The sequence below is a fragment of the Triticum urartu genome, chromosome 3A (genome assembly GCF_056163025.1).
Source record: "Triticum urartu cultivar PI428250 chromosome 3A, HENAU_Tu73, whole genome shotgun sequence".
NCBI classification, from domain to species: domain Eukaryota; kingdom Viridiplantae; phylum Streptophyta; class Magnoliopsida; order Poales; family Poaceae; genus Triticum; species Triticum urartu.
Window position 1 is genome coordinate 73,266,446 of NC_141875.1, and position 16,420 is coordinate 73,282,865.

The 16,420-nt window shown below is 48.7% G+C and overlaps 1 protein-coding gene across 1 annotated transcript; it reads left to right on the forward strand.

The window, feature by feature from the left end:
• The first annotated feature begins 12,487 nt into the window (after positions 1 to 12,487).
• Positions 12,488 to 14,917, forward strand: LOC125547993 (cytokinin dehydrogenase 1). Its single transcript, XM_048711713.2, has 3 exons — positions 12,488 to 13,170; positions 13,582 to 14,263; positions 14,367 to 14,917. The coding sequence occupies exons 1-3, from the start codon at positions 12,576 to 12,578 to the stop codon at positions 14,662 to 14,664; spliced, it is 1,575 nt and encodes a 524-aa protein (XP_048567670.2). The 5' UTR covers positions 12,488 to 12,575; the 3' UTR covers positions 14,665 to 14,917.
• Positions 14,918 to 16,420: the final 1,503 nt, after the last annotated feature.

The following is a 16,420-nucleotide window of genomic DNA, read 5'->3' on the forward strand; positions in this document are numbered from 1 at the left end:
AGGGTTATAGGGAAAGTATGTACGCGGTTACCGAATGTTGTCCGGAGTCCCGGATGAGATCGCGGACGTCATGAGGAGTTCCGGAATGGTCCGGAGGTAAATATTGATATATAGGAAGTATGGTTTTGGCCACCGGAATTGTTCCGGGCATCACCGGTAGTGTACCGGGACCACCGGAGGGGTCCGGAGGTCCACCAGGTGGGGCCACCAGCCCCGGAGGCCTACATGGGCCAATAGTGGAAAGGGACCAGCCCCTAGGTGGGCTGGGGCGCCTCCCACCAAGGCCCAAGGCGCCTCTAAGAGGGGAAGGGGGCAAACCCTAGGGCAGATGGGCCCTAAGGCCCACCCTAGGTGCGCCTCCCCCTCTCCCCCTTGTGGCCGCCACCCTAGATGGGATCTAGGGCTGCCGCACCCCTTCGGGTGGGAACCCTACGTGGGGGCGCAGCCCTCCCTCTTCCCCTATATATAGTGGAGGCAAAGGGGCAACCCAACACGCGATTGAATCTCCCTGTTGGCGCAACCCTACCCCTCTTCCTCCTCGTCTCTCGTAGTGCTTGGCAAAGCCCTGCTGGAGTCCCGCGCTCCTCCACCACCACCACGCCGTCGTGCTGCTGCTGGATGGAGTCTTCCCCAACCTCTCCTTCTCCCCTTGCTGGATCAAGGCGTAGGAGACGTCACCGGGCTGTACGTGTGTTGAACGCGGAGGTGCCGTCCGTTCGGCACTAGGATCATTGGTGATTTGGATCACGACGAGTACGACTCCATCAACCCCGTTCACTTGAACGCTTCCGCTTAGCGATCTACAAGGGTATGTAGATGCACTCTCCTTCCCCTCGCTGCTAGATTACTCCATAGATTGATCTTGGTGATGCGTAGAAAATTTTGAATTTCTGCTACATTCCCCAACAGGAGGAGAAGGCGGCTGCGCGGCCACAGCATCCTGAGGCGGAGTCTGCTGCGCCCCAACGGCTGTAGTGGCGGCGGTAGGCAAGGATACCTCAGGAGTCACTTGGGCCGTGGGGGCCGAGCTCGCCCCAGCCGGCTCAGCCAGGCCTCGCGAGGACGACCGGGCAGGAGAAGCCCGTGCGTCGCGGTCACCCTCCTTCGCGGGCAGAGGCGCTGCCACGGATGGAACCTCAGGAGCTCCCTTCGGCTTCTTTGCTGCGGGCGCCAGCCTATCCAAAAGATGCGGACGTCAAGCCTCAGAAGAAGAACAAGAAATAAAGACAAGAATCAAACGCTTACGGGTCGTCGCCAGTGAGCTCGAGCGGCCTCCGGCCAAATTTGAAGCCTGAAAGCCGGCTGGAAGGGTCAACCTCGGAAAGCTTGGAAGCGGAAGGTGCGGTCCGCCTTGGGGCCGGGGCAGACCCGCGGGAGATCAGCCCGGTCATGTCCTTCTTCGGGATCGGGGGCAAGCTCCTGCCGTCCTGCTCGTCGTCATCCTCGTCGTCATTGCTCGGAGAGAGGCAGAGAACGCGGGACCTGCGCCGGGGGAGGGGAGCCCTCGACTCCCCGTCAGTCACCTCGGAGTCAGGCCCTCTTTCCCGCTCCCCTCCTTCCTCCTCTTCGCTGGAGTCGTCGGAGGGCACGTCCACCGGTTCCTCGGGAGTCTCCATGGGCATGGGCCCATCCCCGTTGAAGACAGGCATGGACTCCACTACCTGCTCCCAGTCATCGCGGAGGAACAATGCAGTAGGAGCGCCCTCCAACCTCGCCACATCGCCCCCGACTAGAAATTGGAGGACCGCAGCCAGATCTCCGTCGGCCAAGGCCGCGGGGCTCGGATGGGGCCTCCACATCGGAAGTGAGTACTGCCGAAGCAGAGCCAGCTGGTGCTCCAGGAATTCCCTCAGCAGCGACGCACCGGTCAGCTTCGTCGCCGCCATGTTGGTCGGCCTCAGATCCGCGTCCATCTTCTCCAACACCAGCTTCGCGCGGGGGTCTGCGAGCTCCTCTTGACCCCAATCGCTGGAGCTCGTGGGCTGCTCCGTGGGCAAGATCAGCCGAGGGTGGATGCGCCCAGCATCCGCCAGGACCCACTTGCTCCTGAAGCCCTTAATCCTTTTCCCGGGGTTCGAGATGGCAATGGCGCCACCGTACGCGATGAAGCTCGCGCACGCGGAAGCAGGACCGCGAGAGGTCCGGAGGTAGAAGTAGTGGCGCAGCAAGGCCACTGAGGGCTGCACCCCTATGTGAGCCTCGCAGTAATAGGCAAAGATTGCCAGGAGAAGGACAGAGTTGGGGTGGAGATGCATAGCCTGTAGCTTGTAATGGCGGAGGACAGAGAAGAAGAACTCGGAGAAGGGAGGCACCAGGCCAGCAGCAATGGCACTTATGAAGAACGGATAGAAGGTGCTCCCTTGACCCTCAGGGGTGGCGGAGCCGGCCTTGAACACCTTCGCCCCGTCGATGCCCCGCGCCGCCGCCATCCGGCGCAACCGGGCGAGGCTCGCCTCCGACACGTTCGGCGAATCCAGGGCAGACGAGTACCAAGCTACGGCCGGGGGCTGACGAGGCGCCATGGCTTCCTAGGTCACGCAGTCGGAGTAGATCTGGAAATTTTGGAGGAAGGAAGGAGAGGCGCAAGAAAGGGGATTTGAGCAGCAACCGGAGAAAGCAAAAAGCAAAGCCTAGGCAGATGCCGCTCCTTTATCAACTCGCACGGTTGCTAAGGCGCTCACGTCCAATCAACCGCCACACAGCGCCCAAGGCCACAGGCTGTTAGGGCCCGCAGTGCTTCGCTCTTGCCCTTCCGCCTCCCTGCACGGCCAAGTCCGGGCGCGCCTTGGGCCCGGGGGCTACTGTCGGTGTTCTGGGAACGGGGGTCCCCAGACTTGCCTGCCTGCGGCCTGTGGCGTGGCTCAAAGGGGGGCCCAGCATGGCCCATCTGCACCAACACAGACCCAAGACCCTCGCGAGGGGCCAAGCCTCGCGGGGCGGACGATGCAGAGATTCCTCAGGCACGGCCTCACCAGGCTGGCTCGCGAGGAGGCGGAGAGATCAAATCGGGGTACCTCATGAGGTGCCCGTGACGCAAGCCATGACGACCAAGGGCGCCAGGCGGGCGCCAGCCGTGCAGTGTCCTCCTTTCCTCTTTGGTGCAAAGGGAGCAAGCGCAGCCACGGAGTACCGAGGCGTCAGGCAAAGGTTGCCATTTCGGTGCAACAAGACCAAGGCCAGGAGGACTGCAAGACGGAGGTCATCGTGGAGCCCAAGATGGCGTCACCACCAGAGCTTTGTGCAGGCGAAGACTACTTTTTCAGGATAGCTAGTACTAGCTGTCCCCCTTCAAATTAGCCCGCCATTGTTGGCTCCCTTCCCGCTCGATATTTGGGAAGAGGACCAGGGCCTCTATAAATAGGACCAGCCCCCCACAGGGCAAAGGGGGGGGAGAGAATCAGCATCAACAATCGGAGAGAGAGAGAGAAGGGTGACTGAACTCCTCCCAGCAGTTCATCGCCCCAGCCAAGAACAGACCCTCGCGAGGCTGTTCTTCCTTGTATTGTTCCTCATCATCAGCCCAAGAGGCAATCCACCACACCACACACTGGAGTAGGGTATTACACCACAACGGTGGCCCGAACCAGTATAAACCCTGTGTCTCTCGTGTTGTTCTTTCCATAGCTTAGATCTTAGCGAGGCGGAGGGGTGCAGGTAGGTAGGAGGCGAAATCTTCGCGCGCACCCCAATGTTCGAACCTCAAGGGTCTGCCGGAACCCAAAATCCGAGAGACACTGATTCTCTGATCTCTTTGGGTTGAGACGCCTTCGTTGACCTCGGAGAGCCAGTCCCAGACTAGCTTACATGTTTCCAAAGCACTCACGCGGCCATATTGTCCTTTGGTCAGATGACCACAGATGATGTTCTTGGCAGTGGAGTCCAGTTGAACGAACTTCTTGACATTAGCAGCGGTGACACCTTCACCAGCCTTGGGAACGCCATTCTTGACGACATACCATAGGTCGACATCAATGGCTTCAAGATGCATGCGCATCTTATTCTTCCAGTAGGGATATTCAGTTCCATCGAAGACGGGGCACGCAGCGGAGACTTTAATTATCCCTGCAGTCGACATAGCTAAAACTCCAGATGGTTAAACTGAATCACACAGAATAAGGGAGTACCTTGCTCTGATACCAATTGAAAGTGTTAGTGCTCGACTAGAGGGGGGTGAATAGGCGATTTTTATGAAAATCTTCAAAACATGGAAGTTTCGAAGACAAACGATAGAAATAAACCTATTATCATGCAGCGGAAGGTAGACTGCAGTAGGCAAACCATAGTCAAGTAGTCAATGGAGTGAAAGCACAATGACTAATAGCAGCTAGGCAGTAAAGATCAGGTAGGAAGATACTGTGAAGCCAATCAGAATAAGCAGTCACTCAGTGAAGACAAAAGATAAAGCAATCATACAATGACTTCACAAGGACCAACAGTAAGTAAAGGGAAGGGAAGGATGAAACCAGTGACTCGTTGAAGACAATGATTTGTTGGACCAGTTCCAGTTGCTGTGACAACTGTACGTATGGTTAGGGAGGCTGAGATTCAACTCAGAAGACCTCGTCTTCACCTTATTCCCCTTGAGCTAAGGACACCCAGTCCTCACCCAATCACTCTGGTAAGTCTTCAAGGTAGACTTCCAAACCTTCACAGACTTCATTCACCAGCCATCCACAATGACTCTTGGATGCTCAGAACGTGATGCCTAACCGGCTGGAGGATTCCCAATCCTCAAGTGTAATAAGTCCTCAGATCACACAGACAGGAAAACTTAAGTGATGCCTAACACTCTTTGGCTCTGGGTGTTTAGGGCTTTATCCTCGCAAGGAATTCTCTCTCAAAGGCTTCGAGGTGGGTTGCTCTCAAACGACAAAAGCCGTGTACTAACTCTGAGCAGCCAACCATTTATGGTTGTAGGGGGTGGGCTATTTATAGCCACTAGGCAACCCGACCTGATTTTCCCGAAATGACCCTTGGTCACTAAGGAACTGACACGTGTTCCAACGGTCAGATTTCAAACACACACGGCAACTTTATTTGGGCTACAAGCAAAGCTGACTTATCCAACTCTGGACAAGATTTGCTCTCATAGTCTTTCACCCGAAGACATAGGATTTTGGTTAAGCATCACTTGAGTCATTCTGACTGGTTCGCTTGGACCCCACTTAACAGTACGGTGGTTCCTATGACTCAACAAGGAAAAACACAGAACGACGAAACAGCCAAGCCTTCGCGCTCCATAGTCTTCACGCGATGTCTTCTCTTGTCATAGTCTTCAATGTGAATGTCTTCACATACCACCTTTGACTTCAATGTCTTCATACATTTTTAGGGGTCATCTCTGGTAGGAAAACCGAATCAATGAGGGACTTCTACCTGTGTTATCCTGCAATTCTCACAAACACATTAGTCCCTCAACCAGGTTTGTCGTCAATACTCCAAAACCAACTAGGGGTGGCATTAGATGCACTTACATTATTCAATATAGTATTACGAATGATGTATATAAATAAAAATAGCATACATTTAGCGACAAAATAAGTTATGATGAGGTAAAAAAGTTCAATATAAATATTGAGTGTGTTTTAAACCATGTTAGACCAACAAAACAGTTGGTCCGCCACGTAATGTGCTTATCTCTCAATTATATACCATATAAGGGTTTGGCTACCAAAATGAATAAGGGGTAGCGATATTTATGGTTGCAGTTGTTACAGGAGAATAACTCAATACCATCAGAAATTTTCTAATTAATTTGGAATTCATCACTTCTTGTCCAACATAATTATGCTTTGAATATTTGCTATACATAAATATTGTTTAGCATGGCATAAGTGTATAATTATATGGTTCGAGATCCTCTGACATTGGGAGGGAAGTCACAGGATGCTATAGTACCCTGACATTCATTTGCCAAATTTACACAAATTGCGATCTAATCCAGCGATTTGTACACAGTAATCGTGAGCAGTGATTTGTAAACAACAATACATCTACAGTGATTTGTAGAACAGTGTAAGATCCCTGACTTCCCTTTGCCATTTTACATATAGAGGCATTGTAGCCTTCTGACTTTCCTTCTACAAGTCAGAGGTCCGGCTCCCATATATAGGTGATACATATGAATGCATATCACCAACATTTCAGAAAAAAAAGGTTTCGAGTTTCAATTGGTGGCAGTTAGTGGGGCACCTTGGCACTTTGATTTATTGGATTTTCATATAAATTTTAGATAATTTGAATCCTCACTTTTACATATGACGATTCTTAGATTTGCAAGACGGACTCCATTAGTAAAATATTGTTTTTGTTAAGGTTCCTTTGCACTTCATTTTATAGGAGAATTACAGTTGAATCAAACTTCACAGATTTTTTTCTATGTTCATATGACAACTATATGACACACACACACCTAATCCTTGAAGAAGTTCCTAGGTTTTTTCTTGATGCAATCAAACAACTTATATTCAAATGATGTTGATTTATGTACACTTTGACTTTTTTAAAAAAATAGGAGCCCCTAGGGTCTAATCCATTAATTAAGAAGAGAGGCGCCTAGTTAATTAATGAAAAACCAAGCGAAAATAGTAATAACTCGGTACTCAGGCCCACACAAGATATATCACACACAACAATGCAAAGAAAACCTCGTCGAGGTTGCACATGGGCGTCATTGTCATCACTTCTCCCCAAGAAAGTGACTCTCAACTTTGCCGCAAAAGGACCGCGGACCAAGCCCGCCCCTTAGAGGATGTGATAAGCCACACGAAGATCCATGCCAAGCAATCGGTCGCATGTGTCGGCCACATTCTGATTATGATGACGAGCTACGAAGAAAATTATGCAAGGTTGGCGTCGCAGGATATGACATAAGAGGCCGGTGTCGACCATCATCGTTGCTATGCAAACTCACTTCATAGGAGCAAGGAACCCAAATGAACCCACGAACACGTGAAGTGCCGACTACCATAACCTCTGCTGCGACTCCGACATCTCTCGCCCCCGCCCCCGTTGCCTTTCACAGATCCCTCTTGCCGAAACCAGCTCCAAAAACGATGCCCCAGAAGATGGAGGCTACACAAAAGTGCCGCCATCGTCCGGTCAGACATATCTAGGGGTTCCCTTGGAGCTGCAAAGGTGGAGGGCGAAAAGCATCACCTCTACGTTAAGAAGGGAACAATGCCTTGAGAGCGTCATTATCGCCGGCTCTAGCTATGGTTGGAAACAAGGCTTGCGTTTGGATCTCAGAACCCCACACCCATGTTATGAATTTAAACTAAAACCACGACACTTATTTTGGATCAGAGGAAGTATTTTCTATGTCGTGCGTCTTTGGAGTCCTATGAATCAAAGAGATCCTAGCAGTGATTGAGTTTTTCAAAACAACGGTTCTAGATCTGTTGGTCCAAGTTGTCCCACTGACCGCGTTATAGAATTAGACCCTGATCGATTAGCCAGGCCATGTGTGACTGTGAGGCAGATCTTAAGCGTCATCCAAGGGCTCGACCGGTACCTCAGCGGATCTCACAAACTACGACATTGATCGCTACGCGTGTGTACATTCCACGAGCGTAAGAACGAACGCCCTCGAAGTTAGTCATTAAAAACCAAGCGAAACAAACACCTCTCGGTCTTTTTAATACAGAAGAAGAAGCCACATGGATATGAACGATATCTCAACAATCAATTGATTTGCCCTGTCAACGACTGGCAAGATTTGGTTACGGCGCCAAAATCAGGCCAGCGGTCGTGCTGCTGACCGGAACCAAGCCTTGATGAAAATTGTGTACGTACCCCAAACGTGCTCATGTAAAAAAAGATCAAGAACTATCCTAGAAAAAGATCAAGAACTGTGCATGTGTATACACATAACCAGGAGACGGTCATTCAGGACAGAGACAATTCTTGGTCTTCGGATGACATGTGATATGATCCTCGAAGATCTTGCAAAGATACGGCAATATCACCTAGACGATCACCTAGGAAGGAGTGTCCCTGCGGGGCAGAAGCACCGGTTTTTCTTTCAAAGCATGTGCATGCATGGATGGTAGATGGGCTAGCGAACCAACCTATGATTGGACTCTCAACCCATTAGGGTTCAAATCCTGGTGCTCGCATTATTTTTGAATTTATTTCAGGATTTCTGGCGATGCGCTTTCAGCGTGAGGAGACGTTCTCGTCGACGACGAAGCGTCTACGATGACTTCGTAAATCTCAAGATGATATGCCGACTCAGTCTCTCGGAGGTGCTCATAGAGGTAGGATGTGTGTGTGCATTCATAAGGATGGATGTGTACACGTATGCATAAGCGCTTACGTTTGTACTGTGTTAAAAAAAAGACACAAACGTTAGGTACAAGAGAACTTTTTTTGCGGGATAGGTACAAGAGAACTTCCCCGCACAAGAAAATGTACAGGAGAACTGGGTACTCCTACACACATGTCACATACTCACAATAGGCGGAGGGTAGAAGCACCGGCAGGTATATTTTCTCTTAATACAGTACAATTGCATATGTTCAACTACTCGCTTTACTTCTAGAAATCAAAGAGCTAGCTTTCCTTTTAGGCCGTGGAGTGTTTGAGCTCGAGCTCAAATAAGCATGCATGAACAGTAAAATCGAGAAAAAAATCAAAAAAATCTGTTTTTTTGTGAACTTTGACAAATGTTCCAAGTGCTTGCAAATTTTCATCATGAGATCACATTTAAGGAAGACGTGACAAAAAAAGTAAAAACGATGCTCTGAAAATGCTACTTTCGAAAGCATTTTGGAGTACTGAATTTTTTTGCCATGCCTTCCATGAATGTTATATCATGACGAAAAATTGTAAGCACTAAAGACATTTGCCAAAGTTCACCATAAAAAAATTGAGAATTTCTTTTTTTAGTTTTACTGTTCATGCGGACTCATTTGAGCTCAAGCTCAAAAGGATACTTTCCATTTATTGTTTGTTATTCAACATGTAATGAGAAATGATAACACTTCGACCCACTTGTGTTCAAAACAAGCTTACACATTGAAGGCGACGAGTTGTTGGATGGACTGCCCCCGGGTTTCCTCATGACCATTGTTTTGGATTATCGTGCTAGAGTTGTTGATGATTGAATAAAGCTCTAAGTTTCTCGCAAAAATAAATAGAAACACATAACTTATCCCTATGAACACGTGCATGCACATCTTATCCTATGAGCACCTTCGACATACTGAGCCGGCAGGTATGATATATTTGATCGGCCGACTATGAGGACATGGACGTTTGATAACACTTTGTTAGTCATATTTTGATTCTGAACTTACCAAATTCTAGGGTCATCAAAATCGTCTAGAGTAAAAGAATTTCGCAACGCTTTTCCTGATTGGTATTGTATTGATGTTGCCGTACAAATATAACCATGCTAGACTATGGCTTGAAATCTAGCAAGCATCTTAGGTTCAAGCGGGACAATATGCATGTAAAACATTGAAATAGGCTCTAAATACAGGTCAAAGCAGGGTGTAGACTATGAACAGATATGGTTTGGAAAATTGAGATGTATCATTTTAATTCTTGTAAATAGGACATGCAACGGGATGATATCTTTTCAACAAGGAGGATTCACACAATAATATATCAGTGCGACGGGACATATGACACCGATGTTAAACAATATCAAGTAATTTCAAGCATTGATACTGAACAAATCGGCTTAAACAATAAACAGGAAAACCAGAGGCCATCCATATTGGACGAGCCTTGCGATAGCACCTCCACAATCCTACCACCAATTATATGATGCAAAACAAAGATGCAAAGGTGTGACAAAACAAAGATGCAAAACTCCAAGACAAAAGCCATCAAAAGGAAATCATTGCTCGCATGACGATGTTGGTTGGTCCAGCCGAAATCTAAACATAGGGCAATCACCCCATAAGTAGAACTTAGAGCAAACACCTTCAACAAAAAAATGACATGCGGACGTCGACACCGGCTGAAATAAGAGAAGGAAATAAAAGTGCCATTCCACTCCAATATAATTCTAAGAAAAATGTTATAAGATACAACTATACAAGACGAATAATATCCATTTGTATTCGTGTCTGCTTCGTTTTTGCCTCTACACCAAAGTTATCCTATATGGTTGTAAGTAGCGTTGGCAGATACTCATGGAATTATAGCTTACGTAGCTAGCTTGGGCGGCCAGGCCAGAAATAGCATTAAGAAGAGCCTGACACGCCACTGCTTGCTTCGGTGCGTGTGAGAGGGGCATGCTCCCAAAACCGATCGATCGCTGTAGGCATAGATGCATAGATTGTGTGGTGTGACATGGAAATGGCCAATGATACGTTCGATCCAGCGGACTGCAACGTTATGCGTAACTAAATAATGGCCTCTCCAGATTAGATGTGGTGCGTATATGTGCATGCTATATGGACGCCTGAACTTGTTGGAAAGATGCGTTTGTCGCATGCATGCCTCTCTTCTGATCTCTGAATCCATCGATCGAGACAACACGTTTGATAGTGCCTAAAGCTCTGAGAGATTGTGGACACACGTAGTGCACATGTTGTGGTAGTATATAATGTGTGAACATGTCAAAGTTTAATTCAAACAATATGACCATTTGTGGCTGAAAAAGAAACATTCATACATGCACTACAGTGGTATGACATGAAAGTTTCTGAAAGGATGGCACTTAGTGGTTGATGTGTTGTCGAGGTGAGACCTTGCAGCTTTTGGTTTCTATTAATAGAAATAGGGAAGGCCCGTTTATTTATTGAAAACATATAAGTTTTCCCATAATGCTTGGGGTGGTCGTACTTTTTATGAAATTTTAGAAGTATAAATTTTATAACATAGATCGATCACATCCAATATATATTATCAGTTTTAGACCTTGTGGTGCCTCAATAAATTTGAAAAAAAAAAACTACACGAGGCAAAGAAAATCCGTACTCCCTCCGTTTCAGAATACCATGTGCATTAGTTTTTTGAAAAGTTAAATCTCTCTACCGTTGACCAAGTTTATAGACATAAATATTAATATCCTCAATACCAAATTAGTACCACTAAATTCACCATAAAATAGCAAAGTGAGCGTAGCTCAGATGGTTAGGTTTCTTGTGGTGGAACTGGCCCACCAGGGTTCAACTCCAAGATTTGGCACTTGTGCTTACATTTTTTTGGAGTTATTTCAGACTTTTCAGCGATATTCGTTTAGTGGGAGGAGACATTTTCGTTGACTACGAGACACCTGCAATAACTTTGCTAATCTCAAGATGTGATGCCGGCTCAGTATCTCAAGATGTGCGTGCGTACGTTCATAGGGATGAGTGTATTTTTGTGTGTGTATGTCATCATAAATATAAATATATTTCTTATTTTGTTTATTTGGTATCATACATGTTCATATTTCTCTCTGTAAAATGGGTCAAGCCTAGAAAGATTTGACTTTTAGAAAAAAAAATACACCTTATAATGGAGGGAGTGTGACACAATCAAGTAAAGCCTATTATTGTTATTTTCTCAAGCAATGTTTTTAAATATAAAAAATGTGATTAAAATGACAGAAATCTGGAAGAAACCTAATGCAGCCCAGTGCCAATACACCTTGCTCTCTGTGGTAGCCAAAAATTATGTTACTAGTTGTATAATTGCATTACGTGTTGTAGAACTTTATGGTGACTCAATATGGCAACACGAAAATGGTTTTCACCAGCTATTGTATTTGGATTAAATACTCAAGAAAACGGCAAATTGCCAAATTAAATTCCAGAATATTTTAGCCCAAATGCTAAACAACTTTCAAAGAAATTAGGTGAGGTGATGAAAACTTGATCTCTTCTGTCCAATTTGTTGCCATTTCTATCAAACGCTGTTTATAAATATATGTCAAGACGAGAAAGAAGTGACATCAAACCTAAAATACCCAGCTCACCACGTGGCGAGAGCTTGCTGTCCATGGTGGTCAAATGTTTAGAAAGTCGGCCTGCAGTACCGGTTACACACACACACACAAAAGGATCCAATATTATCAGTGCAGTACACACAACTACACGAGCACACAGATTGGCACACGTAGATCACAAACAAGCACGTATTTCTTTCCCTCTGGTCAATCAATAAACAAGGCGATAAACAATGAGCCCTTCCTTTGATATAGAGAAATCTCATAGGAATTCAAAAAATTCCTTTGGAGACTTTGAAGATTTGGATTGCTATTTTTGTGTAGGATTTGTTTCTATCCTTCATATTTTAAAGATTTTTTTTAGCTCAGAGCTAATGGAAAAATTCCTTTTCTATGAACCAATTGACATCATTTTTCTATAGGAATTAATATACATGCCATTTCATTTATCATGACTTTCCTAACTATTACTATCCTGTGAAAAAAGGAGGCCTCAACTTTCACCGCCGTAGCAGCATCTCGGAGAATTAACGCATACGTTTATGTTGCACCGGCCGATCCATCTTCCCCCCGTAGGCCGGCTATATATACGGGGTGCAACTCCGAGGAGCAAAACACCACAGGATAATTACCCAGCAGATCATCATCGTCGCATTAACGCACCCAGCTAGCTAAACGCGAGGCGCTAATGGCGATCGTTTACGTGCTTCTGGTGGCGCTGATCACCGCCGCGTCTCATGCGCCGCACGGCGCGCACGGCCAGACGTGGCACGGCGACCTCGCGGCGCTCGCCGCGGCGGGCAAGCTCCGCAGCGACCCCAACGCCACCCTGGCGGCCTCCACGGACTTCGGCAACATCACGGCGGCGCTCCCGGCGGCCGTGCTGTTCCCGTCGTCCCCGGCGGACGTGGCCGCGCTCCTCCGCGCCGCGCACACCACCGTGGCGTGGCCCTACACCATCTCCTTCCGCGGGCGCGGGCACTCCGTGATGGGGCAGGCCTTGGCCCCGGGCGGCGTGGTCGTGGACATGCCGTCCCTGGGCGGCCCGTCCTCCGCGGCGCGCATCAACGTGTCGGCGGACGGCCAGTACGTGGACGCCGGCGGCGAGCAGATGTGGATCGACGTGCTGCGCGCGACGCTGGAGCGCGGCGTGGCGCCGCGCTCGTGGACGGACTACCTCCACCTGACCGTCGGCGGCACGCTCTCGAACGCCGGCATCAGCGGCCAGACCTACCGGCACGGCCCCCAGATTTCCAACGTCCTGGAGCTGGACGTCATCACCGGTACGTACGTACGCGCGCACGATATGGGCAAGCACCAGCATGCACCACGCTCACAAGCAACTCCCTCTCGCAAAGTAGTTACGTACCCCACACTGCAATGCTGCAAAAATAGCTATAACTTGTTTCGGTGCAACTCGCAACTCGCTCATCTTCTACGTACGCACACGGCAGTCTCAGAAGGTGCCGGTAAAAAAATGGCAGCTAGTTACTACAGATGACCAGCTGGCGGCCGGCTGCTGGGCCGGCCGGGCAGCCGGCGTCGACGTCTTTCAAATTTCAATAGATTTGCCGGCGGCCAACAACGCGTTGACTTTGACATTTCCCCTCTGTGTTAAATTACTACTCCATTACTCCACCCGGCCCGGCCGCATGCACCTTTGCGTTGACACGGTGCAATTAACGCGCGTGCAGGCTACGGCGAGATGGTGACGTGCTCCAAGTCGCTCAGCGCGGACCTGTTCGACGCGGTGCTGGGCGGGCTCGGCCAGTTCGGCGTGATCGTGCGCGCCCGGATCGCGCTCGAGCCGGCGCCGACGCGGGCGCGGTGGGCGCGGCTCGTCTACACCGACTTCGCCACCTTCTCCGCCGACCAGGAGCGGCTCGCCGCGCCCGGGCCCGACGGCGCGTTCGGGCCGATGAGCTACCTCGAGGGCGCGGTCTACGTGAACCACAGCCTGGCCGCCGGGCTGAGGAACTCGGGCGGGTTCTTCACCGACGCCGACGTCGCCAGGATCGTCGCCGTCGCCGCGGCGAGGAACGCCACCACCGTGTACGTGATCGAGGCGACGCTCAACTACGACGACGCCACGGCCGCGTCCGTGGAGCAGGAGCTCAGCTCGGTGCTGGCGACGCTGAGGCACGAGGAGGGGCTCGCGTTCGTGCGGGACGCGTCGTACCTCGAGTTCCTGGACCGGGTGCACGGCGAGGAGGTGGCGCTGGACAAGATCGGGCTGTGGCGCGTCCCGCACCCCTGGCTCAACGTGCTCGTGCCCCGCTCCCGCATCGCCGACTTCGACAGCGGCGTCTTCAAGGGCATCCTCCAGGGCACCGACATCGCCGGGCCTCTCGTCGTCTACCCGCTCAACAAATCCAAGTACGTACGCCTCCATCGTACATGCATGCATGCGATCCTGCATCTGCATGGTATATACTCACGCACTTAACTGACACTGGCTCTGGCTCGGTCGTCGTTTCAGGTGGGACGACGGCATGTCGGCGGTCACGCCGGCGGAGGAGGTGTTCTACGCGGTGTCGCTGCTCTTCTCGTCGGTGGCCGACGACCTGAAGCGGCTGGAGGCGCAGAACCAGAAGATACTGCGGTTCTGCGACCTCGCTGGGATAGGGTACAAGGAGTACCTGGCGCACTACACGGCCCACGGCGACTGGGTCCGACACTTCGGCGGCAAGTGGAACCGCTTCGTGGAGATGAAGGACAAGTACGACCCCAAGAGGCTGCTCTCCCCTGGCCAAGACATCTTCAACCTGGTCCTTTGAGTAGATGCAATTACTACTAGTTGTTACTACTTGTGGATTAACGTGTGGACAGTAACACATCAGTTTAACTTTAATTTATCGATTTTACTCATGCAATAGCAAATTTGATAGTAGGTGGTACGGTAATAATATGCTCTGTCGAGCTTGAATCTCCACATGTATCCGTTACTAAATAGCAGTAGTACTGTAAGCAAAAGTGTGAAGAAAGCTCCACCGATGTACACTTTGCCAAATAAATGTTTCATTGAGCTCACGAGCAGAGGATGACTTTGGCATGTCTTGTTCCTTTATTTGTTTGAGCTCTTTTAAGACTGCTCCAATTTATCTCCTAGGGGGTAAGAGTGTTTAATCTGAGCTATCAATGACTGATCAAGGGTAGTTTTGGCTAAATGAGTACGTATCCACTTTCACTGCAAAAAAATGAGCATCCACTTAAGGCAAGTTATTTTTTTTAGGTTTAAGTCGAGTTATTTTGATGAGCTAAAAATGGAAGATTTTTAGTTGACTAATTGTCATTTTCTACTATAGTATATTGGAGATCTTCCATATATGATGGTGAAACACCATCGCACTTTATTTCATACCATGAACGGATCGTGGCAGCTAGAAGTATCTTTGTGCTTTTTGTTGTGCAGCCTCCAAAGCTAGATAGAGAAGCTAAGATATCGTGTTTGATAATGTTTGTAGTCTCATATGACATCCATCCAGACTACGGATTCGTACTCAAAAGCATCTCATGTTCGAACACATCATATCTGTGCTGAAGTTGTACATGACGTCTAGCACGTCCATGTGACATGTCTACCCCGTCAAGCTCACTACTCAAAGTCAAACACGAAAAATAGATACATGAAAAGAAATTCTACATATTGTGATGTGTCCTATTCATAGCAAACTAGTGTTTTTGAAAACTCACAATTTTTATGAATGTTTTGCTAATGACGTGTGAACAACTTTGAACACATACTCTTGTGCTCATTCTTCGTACCCTCACATAGTCTAGGAGCACATATTCATGCACGGGGTTGGTAGCAACGAATAAAAGATCATAACAAAACTAGTTTCCCTTAATTAGCCTCACTTATTTTCGCACCCGTCGCCATCTGTAATGCCCTCGATGCGGCTATATCTCCCACGTGTCGAAGCACGACTTAGAGGCATAACCGCATTGAAAGCAATGTCGCAAGTGAGGTAATCTTCACACAACCCATGTAATACATAAGGGAAAAGAGATACATAGTTGGCTTACAATCACCACTTCACACAATACATGAATAAAGCATTACATCAACTAGATACAAACAAGGTCCGACTACGGAACCAAAATAAAAGAAGAACCCCAAATGCGACACGGTCCCCGATCGACCCCAACTGGACTCCACTACTGATCAACTAGGACGAAACAACACAAAGGACAAGATCTTCATCGAGCTCCTCCTGAGCATTGGTTACGTCTTCTGCACGGACTCATCGGCACCTGCAAGCTGGTTTTGGAAGTATCTGTGAGCCACGGGGACTCAGCAATCTCGCACCCTCGCGATCAAGACTATTTAAGCTTATGGGTAAGGTAAAGGTATGAGGTGGAGCTGCAGCAAGCGACTAGCATATATGGTGGCTAACATACGCAAATGAGAGCGAGAAGAGAAGGCAAAGCACGATCGAGAAACTATGATCAAGAAGTGATCCTAGAACAACCTACGTCAAGCATAACTCCAACACCGTGTTCACTTCCCGGACTCCGCCGGAAAGAGAGCAT

Coding starts and splice junctions, on each gene's coding strand:
- LOC125547993 (XM_048711713.2), top strand. CDS start 12,576: ATGGCGATCGTTTACGTGCTTCTGGTGGCGCTGATCACCGCCGCGTCT. Junction 13,171..13,581: donor GGAGCTGGACGTCATCACCG/GTACGTACGTAC, acceptor ACGCGCGTGCAG/GCTACGGCGAGATGGTGACG. Junction 14,264..14,366: donor TACCCGCTCAACAAATCCAA/GTACGTACGCCT, acceptor TCGTCGTTTCAG/GTGGGACGACGGCATGTCGG.